General features: G+C 45.9%; 1 protein-coding gene across 1 annotated transcript in view; it reads right to left on the minus strand.

The window, feature by feature from the left end:
* Positions 1-1,147: 1,147 nt before the first annotated feature.
* LOC311232601 (adhesion G protein-coupled receptor E5-like) overlaps positions 1,148-15,639 on the minus strand; it is a gene marked incomplete at its 3' end in the record, with an annotated part of 78,222 nt that continues 63,730 nt past the window's right edge. The window contains 5 exon segments of the mRNA XM_084319461.1: positions 1,148-1,304; positions 2,736-2,953; positions 6,440-6,634; positions 9,796-9,837; positions 9,839-9,979. Coding sequence (XP_084175587.1) covers positions 1,148-1,304; positions 2,736-2,953; positions 6,440-6,634; positions 9,796-9,837; positions 9,839-9,979 — 753 coding nt within the window.

A 15,639-nucleotide genomic window follows, 5' to 3' on the forward strand; every position in this document is an offset into this window, starting at 1 on the left:
TAAGTAAGTAAGTAAGTAAGTATAAGTAAGTAAGTAAGTAAGTAAGTAAGTAAGTAAGTAAGTAAGTAAGTAAGTAAGTAAGTAAGTACAGTAAGTAAGTAAGTAAGTAAGTAAGTAAGTAAGTAAGTAAGTAAGTAAGTAAGTAAGTAAGTTAAGTAAGGTAAGTAAGTAAGTAAGTAAGTAAGTAAGTAAGTAAGTAAGTAAGTAAGTAAAGTAAGTAAGTAAGTAGTATAAGTATAAGTAAGTAAGTAAGTAAGTAAGTAGTAAGTAAGTAAGTAAGTAAGTAAGTAAGTAGTAAGTAAGTAAGTAAGTAAGTAAGCAAGCAAGCAAGCAAGCAAGCAAGCAAGTAAGTAAGTAGTAAGTAAGTAAGTAAGTAGAAAGTAAGTAAGTAAGTAAGTAAGTAAGTAAGTAAGTAGTAAGTAAGTAAGTAGTAAGTAAAGTAAGTAAGTAAGTAAGTAAGTAAGTAAGTAAGTAAGTAAGTAAGTAAGAGTAAGTAAGTAAGTAAGTAAGTAAGTAAGTAAGTAAGTAAGTAAGTAGTAAGTAAGTAAAGTAAGTAAGTAAGTAAGTAAGTAAAGTAAGTAAGTAAGTAAGTAAGTAAGTAAGTAAGTAGTAAGTAAGTAAGTAAGTAAGTAAGTAAGTAAGTAAGTAAGTAAGTAAGTAAGTAAGCAAGTAAGTAAGTAAGTATGTTTTATTTCTAAAGCACATTTACTAACTGTTGCACCAAGTGCTGTACATGTCAATGGCGCTATAATAAAACACAGTAAAAACATTACAAAATATAACAAGAAAGATAAAAAAAAAGGCAGATGTACTCTGACTTTATGTAGTTCATTTTAATTACTTTAGTTCATTAACTTTGTTAATACATTGAAACAATTGTATTGTTCACGTGCCCCCCCCCCCATCCTTTGTTGTGACCTCTGAGCTGATGTTGTAACAATGCACAAATCGAAACACACACACACACACACACACGCGTGCACACACACACACACACACACACTCACAAACACACGCACACACACACACACACACACATACACACAGAGACACACACACACGCACACACATACACACACACGCACACACACACACACACACACACACACACACACACACACACAACAGAACACGCGTCACAACAGACTCACTTGATCTTGCGTAGGTCGGAGAGGTCTGGGTTGAGGCTGGAGAACTTCTGGGCCAGCTTCCAGACGGTGATGCAGAAGAAGAAGACGTTGAGGACGATGATGAGACACACGGGGCCAAAGAAGCTCCAGATGAGGCCCTGGGACAGCCAGCAGCTATAGCAGGGACAACAACATGTCAGGCTCTCGTCCCAGCTAGCAGGGACAACAACACAGGCTCTCATAATTTCATTCATGTTTTTACCGTGTTCTATTATAGTGCCATTTATTATGTGTACAGCACTTTGGTGCAACTACCGTTGTTTTAAATGTACTGTAAACGTACTTACTTATACTTACTTGACTATACTGTCAGTGAGAAGTAAGAGAACTGTCACCTGAAGCGTTGCTTCCTCTTCCCCCTCTCTCTAGTCTCTACGGCCACTGAAAAACTACACAGTGCTGCTGCTGTGCAAAAAAATCCAAACATTTCTACACGGAGGTTCATGATGTGTTGACCGACGAGTTCAGCCCACATTCTGCCTCGCTCCCTTTTTATAATTTTCTAAATCCTTGTCTCTATGATCAGCAACAACAACAACAACAAGTTTTCGACCTAGCAAGCTCTATTGTTAGGATTTCTCCCCCCTACGCTATGCTGTACGTTGCATTTTGTGCTTATAGCGCCGCCCTTTAGACGATTGTAATTGGTTTGAGAAATACAAACAACCCAGAACCCCCCCCCCCCCCCCCCCCCCCACCCCTCCCCCAGTGCCTGTCTCCTGAGGCGCTCAGCCATTGTGTTGTGTGATGTGTGCCTGGTGCCAGTGTGTATGGCAGCCATTGAGCCTGCGTAGCCCAAGGTTGGGTGCTACACAGTGGTGGTGAAGGAGGCAATTTCCATAACCCTACATTGTGCGGAGCGCTTTGAGTCTAGAGTCTAGAGAAAAGCGCTCTATAAATGTACTGATCATTCATTCGTTCATAACGGGTGCTGCCAGACGTGTCTCCCCTGTGCCGGCACGGCGCTAATACCGTGCGGAGATACGTCCAGCGACGCGAGACTGACGTCTCCCAGAACCATACTTGTACATTATATACAGACACCTATACACCCCGACTCAGTCCAATAGTAACATCTGTAAGAAGATCTATCCGTTCTTTTCCACTTTCCCGGGGGGTAGTCAGAAGGTTCCCGGTTCGATTCCCGCTCCTCCCGGGCAGCGTGTCGAAGTGAAGAGCAGGGCACTTATAAACCCCTAACTGCTCCTTAACCCTTTCACTGCCACACGACAGCCGGTTAACCCTTTCACTGTGTGACAATACAGAAGGTTAGCCCTTTAGCATCCGCGGAGCTAACGGCGCTAATGACGGCGCATCGCCGTCGGTTGTGTGATTAGTAAAGGTAGTTAACCTTCTGTCGTGTGGCAGTGAAAGGGCTAAGAGCAGGTTGGCACCTCGCGCGGTCGCCTCCGCCCGTCGGTGTGTGAATGTGTGAGTGAACGGGTGAATGTGAGGAACAGCAATTGTAAAGCGCTTTTGGAAGCTGTTATATAAATGCGCCATTTACCATTTTCCCCCCAAAACAGCCTGCCGCCGTTCACTTACTGTCGCTCAGTGCCGTATCCCGAGGGTCTGCTTAGGGCAGATATGACGACGATAGCCAAGGGCGCTCCGTAGCCCACGGCGTAGAGGTAGAGGGGCCGCATGTTGGAGTTGAACACCAGGACCACCATGCGGTACAGCTGGACGCCTTCCAACAGCATCCAGGTCAACGCTGCCAGGAAGAAGTAATGGAGCAGGCCTGCCACGAACGCACAGCCGCCCTGTGGAGAGAGGGAGGAAGAAAGACCAGGTCGTGGGGTCAGAATGTGTGACGTATTGTGTAACGACCACCCTCGGCTATTGGGACCCTTTGGTTGACTGGTTAGCTCTGTGGTTGACTGGTTAGCTCTGTGGTTGACTGGTTAGCCCTGTGGTTGACTGGTTAGCGCTGTCGCCTGCGGTTGACTGGTTAGCGTTGTCGCCTCGTCTGGGTCTCGGCGGCCCTGTTCGATTCCCGGCTGCCCCCGGAATTCGCTACAGTAGTAGTGTGCCAATTTCAGTTCTACATTCACGTGACCCGACCTCCACTGATCCTAGACCAGTAGTACTCCTACTTGAAGAATGGCGACACATACTGTATGAGTCCATCTTGATTACAATGAGGAGACGGAGCGGTTAGGTGGCCGAGCGGAGATTGCGTTCGTCACCAACCCCGGAGCTGTGAGCTGGATTCGCCTGTTCGAATCCAGCTCACAGCTCCGGGGTTGTCACCAGCTTGGCTGGCCGTCTGCACTAATACAATTGGCTGTATTAGAGGGTGGGAGAAGCTGGCGGGGTGGGTCCGGGTCGTTGTAAACAGCGACTCCTACAGTTCGGTCGGGGCGCCTGCTAAGCGCGGATAGGACTTGAGGGGGATAGTGTGGTCCTCCCACACGCTACGCCCTCTCAATGAGAATCCGCGCTGCCAGGTGAAAAGAAGCGGTGATTGGCTGGACGTGTGTCGGAGGAAGCACGTGATAGCCTCCACTCTCCCAGACCGACTGTGGGGGGTAAGTGCGCAGCGACCAGGAAGGGACTGGGAATTGGCATACGACTAACATTGGGATGGGAGAAAATCGGAGGAAAATGGAGGGGGAAAAAGATCAATAAAAAAAAAAACAATGAGGAGACGGAGCACTGTGGCAGTTTTGAACGGGCAAAATCTATAACAATAAAGAAACGACTTGCTACGAAACAAACATGTTCAGCGAAGATAATTAATGTGATGTGGTTTTATGTTGCAAAACCATAATCTACTTAATCTTGAGGTTAAATGTGACTTTTTAAAGATGTTTAAAATGAATCACAATCTCTGCTAAAAGGCTGGGAATCGCGCAGTGAGTGGTTGCTATGGTAACTAAGGACTCTGGCGGCAAGCTGAGGCCAGTTGTATAAGTCCACCTTTTAGTCAGACTTGCTATATCTACATCTACCAGTTACGGTCTGGACAGCTCTCAGTTTATGAGCCTAGAAAGGGTTCCTATTCACAGAATGGCTTTCTGTCTACAGCCTGCCGGCTGTGGAACTCTCTGCCCAGGGCCATCCAAAACTCCCCCACTATTGCTGTCTTCAAGAGGGGTGTGAAGCGACATCTGCAACAACAGGTTACAGAGGGTGCTGCTTGGCCACCACTCTTGAAGAACAGGAACATGACATGCTGTAATGAGGCTCTTTCAGAAAATTGTGTTGTCTATTTTATCTACTTGTCGCATCTATTTTATCTTCATAACTCTTTCTTTGTGATTTATTGTATTCTTCTTGGGACCATGTTGGAAATAAAAATACTTTCACATGTTATCCTTGTACCCCTTGTTTTTATACTTTTGTATAAATTGTATGTACTAAATAAAAATCAAATCAAATCATACCTGTTGCATAAAAATGACTTACTAGTTGCTAACTTAAGACTGACTTAGATATGATCTGAATTGTGGGTAAAATGGAAAAAAACATTTAGTTATGTCAAGTTATGAAAGAATGAACAACAAGTATTAACAATATAAAGCATGGTTACTGTCATTGTAATTCATTTTAGTGTATAGCAGGTTTAGTCCAAGATCTACTTGTCATTTCAAAGCACTGAAATACAGATTTGGACATGGAAATGAGCTGCTAGCTAATTAAAAGATTTAGCTAGTTAGAGATTTATCAGTGGCTGGTTAGCTTGCTTAATTAAGAAGGTCAGCAGCTGCATTCTAAATCAATAACAATTGGATTAAATAACTAAAGGAACCAAATATAATGTCCCCTAAATGTTGTTACTGACATAAGAAAAACAGGTTTGAGAAATACAAATATTTCTAATTTGGCTGCTTAGCTGTTACCACGGCAACAGTAGTCTTAACTCACATTTAGCTTTTTTGACCAAATTAATCATTCTTTGTTGTCAGCAATTTACCAGTGGCTTCAAATGTGAAAGAAAAACAATGAAATGTTTTTGGTCTTGTTAGTCTTTAGTTAGTCTATTAGACAGACTTTGACTGAACAAACTGTAAGATTAAACTAACCCTCTCAAGTGTGAGTTTATTTTATTTATAAATTTTTTCTAGAACTCTATCTTAGAATTCTACCACTCTATAGCCGTCAATGGCCAGTAGCCATTATAACAATCAGTTATATTATACGTTACAATAAATATGGGCAATAAAGAATTGGAATAAAGTTAAGTAAACCGTATACTGTACACAGGTGCAGTATACACAAGGTACCTTAACTGGCACACGTCATACGTTATACTTTGTAGCCCATGAAGGTTAGGTGGTAAGAATCAGACACACTTAGTGGTCAGACATGCCTAGATAGTTCTCGAGTTCTACCGCCTTTAGTTCTCCGTCATTAGAATCGCCATTAGAATGTTAAATTCTCACAGTTCTAATCAAACCGGTGTGATGGTACTCCCGAAAGGAACATAGTTACTTGGCTGTGTGAGGTACGACCTGTTTTTAAAAAATGTACCACTTCCCAGCCCGTATACACGTTTTGTTTTATTTGTCACATATAAGGTACGTGTACATTACAGTGAAGTGCTTGGTTGACCCTCCTGGGATTGTGCTTCATGCAGTAAAAAGTTAAAGAATAAAGACCAAACACTATACAAAATATACAATATACAAAACAAAATATTTACAAAAACCCACGAAAGAAAATGCTACATGTAAATGTAAAAAAATGGTGCGGCCGGATAGCGCAGCGGACCAAGCGTCTGCCTACCACCACAGAGCCAGTGGGATCGAATCCAGCTGTGGTGCTTCCGGGTTGGCCGACCGTCCATACTGACACAATTGGCAGTGTTAGCGGGAGGGAAGCCGGCGTGGGTGGGTGGGTGGGTAGGTCCTGGTCGTTGTAAAACAGCGACTCCTACAGTTCGGTCGGGGCGCCTGCACAGCGAGGGAAGGATCTGGAGGGAGGTAGTGTGACCTTCCACACGTTGTTACACTCTCCCAGTGAGAGTCCGCGCTGCCGCTGCCAGGTGAAAAGGAGCGGTGGGCTGGGTGCACATGTGTCGGAGGAAGCATATGCGATAGCCTCCGCCCTCCCGGACCGACGGGAGTGCGCAACGACCGACCAGGAAGAAGGGGGGATTGGGAATTGGCATAACGACTAACATTGGGAGGGGAGAAAAACGGAAAAAGAAAGAGGGGGAAAAAGATAATAATAATAAAAAAAAAAGTAAATGCAAAAATGAGGCACAAGAGGTAAGTGCATATATTTTAGGAATAAAAACGTACCTCGGGTTCAGTCCTGGAGATGCCGACGAGGAAGACGAAGTCTGCGACGAAGAGGCAGAGGCAGAGGTGCAGGTGGATGGTGTTGCGCGTGCCCTGGATGGAGCGGCAGAAGCGGAAGGTCAGGACGCAGAGCAGCAGACACACCAGGGAGAGCGCCAGGCCCAGCTGGGTCAGAACACGGAGCTCCACCGGGTCCTGAGAGAGGGAGAGACAGAACCGGAGGGTCAGGAGGATGCAGGGCAGCAGACACACCACCGGGGACAGAATAGGCCTACAGTATCTCAAACCCTGCCCTCTTTTCTTGATCCTCCAATCACAACTGTCGCTTACCTCGGCGAACTTTGTTTGTTTGTCCGAGGTAAGCAACAGTTGTGATTGGAGGATCAAGAAAAGAGGGCAGGTTTGAGATAGGTCCATTTGCACTACAACTCATACCTCATTATTACACCGTACTGTAAATTGTACCTAAATTGTACCTCGTCCCATTTCTGCATTGTACTGTATATTGTATTGTTGTAACCTCAGTTACCTTTCTACTCTGCATTGTATATTGTTTTTTTTTTTATTGGTCTTTTTCCCCCTCCATTTTCCTCCGATTTTCTCCCATCCCAATGTTAGTCGTATGCCAATTCCAAGTCCCTTCCTGGTCGCTGCGCACTTACCCCCCACAGTCAGATCATCTGGGAGAGTGGAGGCTATCACGTGCTTCCTCCGACACACGTCCAGCCAATCACCGCTTCTTTTTCACCTGGCAGCACGGATTCTCATTGAGAGGGCGTAGCGTGTGGGAGGACCACACTATCCCCCTCACGTCCAATCCGCGCTTAGCAGGCGCCCCGACCGAACTGTAGGAGTCGCTGTTTACAACGACCCGGACCCACCCCGCCAGCTTCTCCCACCCTCTAATACAGCCAATTGTATCAGTGCAGACGGCCAGCCAAGCTGGTGACAACCCCGGAGCTGTGAGCTGGATTCGAACAGGCAAATCCAGCTCAGCTCCGGCTGGTGACGAACGCAATCTCCGCTCGGCCACCTAACCGCCTGCATTGTATATTGTATATATATGTATATTGAACACTTTTGTCTACGTACTTGACTTCTATTTTATACTTATTATACTTTATTTTTATACTTACTATTTTTATCTAGCACAATCTCTGGAGCAAAACAGAAAGAAGCATTTTATATAAAAGTATATTTTTTTTATCAACTTTTTCTCTTATTTTTAAATTTTTCTCCCATCCCAATTTCGTATTGTCCAATTCTCCCCTCCCCTGTCTTGAACGTTGCTATAGACTATGCCTCCCACTGGTCGGCTGTAGTGAGGATAGAAGCCTTGCATCACGTGTCCCCTCCGGTACACGAGGAGGCAGCCTGTCGCATCTTTCACCTGTACAGCTCGAACTCTCAGGGGCGAGGAGTAACGCGTGGAGGCTCACGCTGCCCCCGCTACTTCCTGTCTCTGCTGTGCAGGCGTCACCCAAACGACCTGTAGGAGTCGCTGTCCACAACGTCCAATCCCCACCCACCGGCTTTCCCACCCTCTAACACTGCCAATTGTGTTAGTATGAACGACCAGCCAAGCTGGTAGCAACGCCGAGAGCTGGGCTCGATACCAGCATCTCCTGCGTTAGTGGCGAGCGCCTTGCCCACTGCGCCACCCAGCCGCCTATATAAAGTATTCTGTACTTTGTATGACAACTAATAAAGAAACTTGAACTTGAAACTTGAAACTTGAGGGAGAGTGGTGTGTGTGTGTCTGTATGTGTGTGCGTGCATGTGTGTGTGTGTGTGTGTGTGTGTGTGTGTGTGTGTGTGTGTGTGTGTGTGTGTGTGTGTGTGTGTGTGTGTATGTGCGTTTGTTTGTTTGTTTGTTGTTTGTTTGTTTGTTTGTTTGTGTGTGTGTGTGTATGTATGTGTGTTTGTTTGTGTGTGTGTATGTATGTGTGTTTGGTTGTGTGTGTGTGTACGTGTGTTCTTGTGTCTTAGCTACTTCTGTTTATTGTGAGTGGTTTAACGTGTCAAAACCTCTGACACAGGAAGTGCAGACTTTTTGAGGAAGTGAGGATATTTTGGTCAGTCCTCATTTTGATGAGGAGCCATATTAAGGTTGTGGGTTAGGTTAAAGGTTAAAGGTTAATGTTAGGTATGTTGTGGTAAAGGTTAATGTTAGGGATGAGGGGATGCATGTGGTAGATATAGGGTTGCATGTTTATGTTGAAAGTAAATCTTGCCAGGACTCCTCTACTTGGAAATACTGTATGTTGAATTGTCATCTCATCTAACTCCCATTCGAGGAGAGGACAAAGAAGGAAAGTGCAACAACCACATTCAATGTCCAGGTGAGACACTGCAGGTGTAAAAATACGATTTTGGGTGGGTAGATTTTGAGATATTACCATATTTTGCCTCTACAACTAGTGTAGTTTCATACATACAAGAAGGGAAAAAAGCAATAATCATTGCATTTGTGTACAACCTGCATCGTGTAGGCTACACCAAGCTACTGGAAAAAAAACTTAACAGCCATTTTCTCAAAATTACGTAACTTTTTTAATGTAGGCAAAAGCCTTTACGCACAACTTAATATTGCACCAAATTTGGTATAGGCTTTAGCAGAAATACTAGTCATTTACATAGTCTTTACAGAATCCTTTTCATGTATTTTGTAGGGTAGGCTATTAAATTTTTTTTTATTCTATACATAGTATTTTTTTTATAATTCAAGATAGAGACCACATTTTGAAAAAACCCTCTGTAAATTACAGAATGGCAAAAATGAACTGACGTAATCCACTGAGAAAAGTGTTCTTCTAACTAACATGTAAATGTTTTATGAAATATTAGCTCATTTGATTAATAACAAACTAAATAAAAGGCGTAATACAAAACAAGATTTTTTTTCTTTTTTTATAGAAATAGGGATGTCCGATATTATCGGCCGATATCGGCATTAAAATGTGATATCGGAAATATCGGTATCGGTTTAAAATAAAATTTTATTTTTATTTTTTTTACATTTCTATAACCTTTATTTACCCAGGCAAGCAAGTAAGAACAAATTCTGATTTTTATTTATTGTCAAAAGTATGCATAATGTTGTGTTAATTCCACAACAAGAGATATGTAATGTTAATTACCTGAAATTATTAAAAAATGTTGGGGGTGAAACCCTGCATATATCGGTATCGGTTGATATCGGTTGATATCGGTATCGGAAATTAAGAGTTGGACAATATCGGTATATCGGTATCGGTAAAAAGCCAATATCGAGCATCCCTAGAAAATATCTTTCAACTTGTCACCTCCTCCTTAATTAAAGTCTATCAGATTGAATTGCGAGTCATGTGTCTCACTGGCATGTCGTAGAGGGCCATCAGCACAGCGAAGCTGCTCAAGGTGAGTGCAGACACAAGTGGTGTGGGTGGAGTTGTTGGAGGACTGCCGAGTGCAGCCCTCAGTGGACCACGCCCCTTCCTCGCCTGGCTCCGCCCTCCAGTACACACAGGTGTAGTTCAGCTTGGGGGGACTCCTTCCCCCCTATAGTACACATGACAAACAGTAGGCCATCAGTAGAGCAACGGCACGTGTTATGCCCATATTCGACTTCCGTTGCACCCTCTCTCTCTCTCTCCCCCCCTCTCTCTCTCTCTCTCTCCCCCCCCTCTCTCTCTCTCTCTCTCTCTCTCTCTCTCTCTCCTCTCTCTCTCTCTCTCTCTCTCTCTCTCTCTCTCTCTCTCTCTCTCTCCCCCCTCTCTCTCTCTCTCTCTCTCTCTCTCTCTCTCTCTCTCTCTCTCTCTCTCTCCCCTCCCTCCCTCCTACCTTGTGTTGGTGTAAAATGTATAAATGAATACTACTGGGTGTAGTGCTAATCAGATGTATGTACAGAATTGTAATGTACAGTGATACAGGTATAAAGACAGTATGGTATAGTAGTCATACTGGCCAGCAGCGTAACTTAGTAAGAGTAGGTAAGGATATGTACAGTTATAGATATAGTATCTACAGATGTGCAAAGGGATTATGTACAGGTATGTACAGACAGATGTGGATAGATATACGGTAAGAATAAATATACAGTATATATATGTATATACAGCATTATTGTACATGCTACCATACATAGTTAAGCTTAAGCACTCTTTCGAAGTTGGTTAAGGTTAGAGTTTGTCTTAGAGCAGGGCGATAGAACACCAGCCCTGATTCCAAACTCTAACCTTAACCAACTTCGAAAGAGTCGCCTAAGCTTAACCAGTGATAAACTAGGCGGTAGGTATTTTGCGTGCCATTCGAGGCGGAAATGGGCAAAGACACAGGCGTCACGCGATTGGGCGCACATGTCACATGACCAGAAACGTCAGTGGCCAATCAGATCGCACCAGAAAACGTCAGTGGCCAATCAGATCGCAGAACACGAACGCGGAACTGGATGATGTCATAATCAAACATTCTAGAACATTTGTGTATATTCTCTCAGAAAATCTCATTGTGCATCTTTGAACAGTATGAACAGATAGACTAAACAACATAGAGTGAAGCCTGCATTTCTCAACCCGTTTGCTGTGGAAAGGTGAGTGTCCACAACGGCTAGCTAGCTGTTCTACTTCAATACTGAATGTTAATATTGAATCAGACAATATTGAATACTGAATGTTAATTCAGGTTGACAGTTGACTTCATTTCACAGTTGACAGGGGGCTGGAAAGTTGATTTAATAAAAGAAAAAAGACTAATTTAATCAGATTAATCACTTTATTCAAATTGAGGATTTAGTTTGAGGATACAAAATAAATAAATAAATAAATGTATAAAAAAAAATTAGAATAATTCTTTTCATTTTACTTTTTTAATTAAAAACGAATGTTCATTTTTTTCATTTTACTTTTTTAATTAAAAACGAAGGTTCGAATGTCCGTTCGAAGAACCCTCACGAAGTTTGAATCCCAAAAACAGGCTTCGGGGACAGCCTTACTGTTACAAAGGGTCAGATTAAACCGAATATATATATTTATTGCTTGAGATCCCTTGTATAATATTTGTATATCGTTTGATATCCCTTGTATATTCTTTGTATATATACACGGAATATCCCTTTACCTGGGTACAAACCAGACCATAATATTCGCTCTCCTATTGGACAGCGACCCCTAGGCGCCAACGACCATACCCCCAACGGCAAGTTCAAAGGCAACGCCAAGGCATGTCTCAACATGTCCAAGTCTGCGCAGTAATACGAGACAGAACTGAGGTTGGCACTAGATAATTCACCTTACGTATAAATACGGCGCAGGTGGAAACAGCAGCAATTCGTTCATTACTAGTAAAGCCTTCACCACGAGACAACGTGCAGTGAAGTGGGCAACTTTGCCTCTGAATAGAGCCTTGAGAACCGCGTGCGAATAGATTGCTAAAGTGTCAGAGTTTAACGCAGTACCGTTGAGTTCGACTTATTCTAATGTGAAGTAATAGTCTATCATTTATAGTGTATCGTGCGGCTACCGTTCTTCAGTGACCAGCATTACCACCGGTTCGTCGTGTATATAGCTAGTGCACTTATCCAGGCTGGGCGGCCTAAACTCGTGCCCCCACCCGAGGAGTCCTAGACGAGAACCGTTGGATATGTACACCGGAGAACCTACACCGGCGACTGCAGAACCTTTTCTGGTTGGATTATATTGCTTTGGTACCGTGACTGCTGGAGCAGAGAACCGTCTACCCCACTATCGTGTGGGATCTACCCCCCGTGAGGAGCATCACTCGAGCCCGCCTCTAGGAAGAGGCTGGCTAGCTTTCATCCATGCTGTCGAGCATACTGGATTATAGCTGTTGCTTTGTCTACGGATCAAGGGAGTACTGCACTGGCTCCTGTATCTGGAGCCTCGTTATTCCGCATTGACCCAGACTTTGCACCCGAACATTCCTCTACCCTGCCGGCCTTACACCCGGAGGGAACCCCCCAGTGTCTCCAGCTGGTACTAGTGTGCCTTATGTAATTGCTATGCCACAGGTGGCGTCAGTTTAGACCCATCTTACTATTCTCATTGACTTACTCTCTTGACCTACTTTACGTGTGTTCTTCGCCTTACAAGCGCGAGTATAATTCTCAATCTGTAACCTAACGTTGCTTGCTCTGATAATAATAAATACCCTCCAAATAGAACTTTATGTGTCAATGCCGTGTTCTTGTGTGGGTGTTCACCATATATATTCATGTACTGTATGGCCAGTAATTAAAGTACATAACTAAGTAGTGGTTTAATATACCATACTCTCAATACAGTCAGGGAATTGTACCCCTCAGTTACAATTGGTCCTTCGAGCCGGAGGGTATCAGTGTAATATCTAATATAATATTGATATTAACCATGGCCAGCGGTGAACACTCCCCAAGCGGCTCTCCCAAGCTAGAACGCCCGCAGCGCAGACGTCAGCCACCTCCTTATCTGGAGGAATACGCTGTCAGTCTAATACCTAGCTTTAAACAGACGTTAAATGCGGATAAAGCGGATAGTCAAAGCATGTCAAATCCTACCGACCAGGCGACCCTGCCAGTAGAGACCCTAGTGGGTTCTAACGAAACTGACCAAGCTCACAGGGGGGACCAGGGGGGACATGACATGACTATACCCCCAGACAACGTCAACGGTATAATCCCCGGAGAGCTCCAGGATAAAGAAAGCGCTCCAGGGACAGAACCCGACACACCACTAGAAGAGAAGCGCGCCCAGGAGATGGACCTCGGGGCGCGCCTAGAGAACAGATCTCCAACGAGCACTGTCAGAAGCCGATCACCTCCGTCAGTGTCATCCCCCAGCGAAGCGGACCAGATGCTAGCGCAGGCATTCATCGCCACCCTGGCAGCCTCCACTGAACGCGATCGACTCCAAGCACAGACGCTTAGTGAGCGCGAACATTCTTCCATGGAACAAGAGCGCCTCCGGGCGCAACAACTAAGTGAGCGCGAACACTCTACCATGGAAAGAGAACGCCTTCAGGCTCAACAGACGAGCGAGCGCGAACAATCTGCAGACCAACGAGATCGCCTTCACGCGCAACTCCAAGCGCAAGCCCTTAGTGAACGCGAACACTCTGCAACCCAGCGAGAGCGCTTCCAGGCGCAACAAAGGAGTAAAGACGACCGCATACGACTGGAGACCAGACGCCTCCAGACGGAAGAGAACATTGAAAGAGACCGCGCCGATGCACAGCGCGCCGCCGCCAATGCACAGCGCGACGCAGCCCATGCCCAGCGCGAAGCAGAGTGCGACGCAGCCCACGCCCAGCGCGAAGCAGAGCGCGACCGGCTGCAGGCGCAGATAATAGAACAATTGATTGCCAGGGCGACACCCCCTCTCTCCGCACGGAGCTCCAGGACATCATCACGACAAGGGTCTAGGGCACCTTCCCCTACCCGACCAAGTGACCCGGAACCCGGCCAACAGAAGGATCCTATCTACGTCTCCGAACCCCCTCCCCGACCGGTCCATACGAGACCCAGCAACCGGGAAGAACCGGCCTACGCCGCCGAGAGACTGAATAGAAGACTTCAAGACCTAGAAGACCTAGAAGAGGAAGAGGAAGAGGAGGAAGGTCAAGCCCACCAGCAGCAACGTACTCAGGACCAGGAGGCCCAGTACAGCCCAGACTTCACCCTCGAGTCACTGCGCTACAAACCCCCGACTCAACTCACGGGTGAGTTTGACGCACAGTCAGCACCGAGGAACAGCACCTGGGTACCCGGCCTCTGGTACCCACCAAGTACCAGCCCACGACAACACGTACGGGGAGACTCGCCCAGGAGGCCTCTTCCCCAACGCTCACCGATGTGCCAGCCATCCATGGCATCGTACCTTGGCACACCGACGTTCCCAGACTTTACGCACGAGGACAGAGCACAGTACACGGAATTACGGATGTGCTTAGAGACTATGATGTCCGACGTCCCTGATGAGTCGTACAAATATGCCATCCTCCTCAAGCATCTCAAGGTGCCCAGAGCGCATAATATAGCGCTGGCATATTCCAACTCAAGCACCCCATACTCCGCGGCTCTAGTGGCCCTCGACCAGCGTTATGGACGCATATGGGACTACGTGATACAAGAAATAAGAAATATTGACCGTCTCCCCCCAGCCAAAGACAATAGAGCATTGGATGACCTCTCTATCAAGGTACAATCCCTGGTAGGGATGCTGGGGTCCCAAAAGGAAAAAGGGAGACATGAACTATATGCTAACTCTAATGTAGAACGAATACTAGAGAAGCTCCCTCCAGCCCGCCAAGAGCGCTTTCGGCGGCAGAGAGACCACTGTGATCCCGACGGTCCTGAGCCATCCCTCCTAGACCTGGCCGACTTCCTCGCGAGAGAAGTCAGCAGCCTACGACTGGATACGTTCGTGTGGAGTGGACCAAGCCCAAGAGATGGACCTCGGAGATCTAATGATAACCGCCGGTCGGTGACCGTTATGCACCAAGCCGAATCAGTACCGCAGCACAAGAACCACAACACCCCCTCGACGAAAGAGAAGTGGAAGATTGTATGCCAGTACTGTGAGAAAGAACATTGGCTGTCTCAATGTGACACTTTCAAGAAGATGACCGCTGACGAGGTGAGTCAGTGGATCAAAGCCAACCGCCGCTGCTTCCGCTGCGCGCGCAGCCATATGGCAGCCGAGTGCCGTTTAAAGAAGAAATGCAGCAAGTGTGACGGCGCCCACTTGGATGTCTTGCATGACAGCAACAAGAAGAAACTCGCACCCCCAAGTAGCTCGAGAGTGAACGTCATGTATATCGACCCCGCCAGCAGCGGGAGCTCCCGAGTGCTCTTGAAAGTGGTCCGAGTGATATTAAGCTACGAGGACAAGGTCATGGACACTTACGCCGTCCTGGACGATGGGTCAGAAAAGACTCTCCTCCTCGCATCCGCCGCAGCCCGGCTGGGTATGCGGGGGAGCGAAGAAACAATGACAATCCGTACTATAAGAAGAGACCTGAAGACCATAAAGGGTGAAAATGTCTCCTTCACGATCGCAGCAGTCGGGCAGCCCGAGAAGCAGTATAGGATTACTAACGCCTTCACCAGCCAAGACATAGGCCTGTCACAGTACACCTACCCCATCCCCAAGCTGATGGAAAAATACGTGCACCTACGTCAACTACCTATACCGCTCATCGACGGCGCCACCCCGACCCTGCTCATA

The sequence above is a fragment of the Notolepis coatsorum genome, assembly GCF_963971535.1.
Source record: "Notolepis coatsorum genome assembly, chromosome: 7".
Taxonomy (NCBI): domain Eukaryota; kingdom Metazoa; phylum Chordata; class Actinopteri; order Aulopiformes; family Paralepididae; genus Notolepis; species Notolepis coatsorum.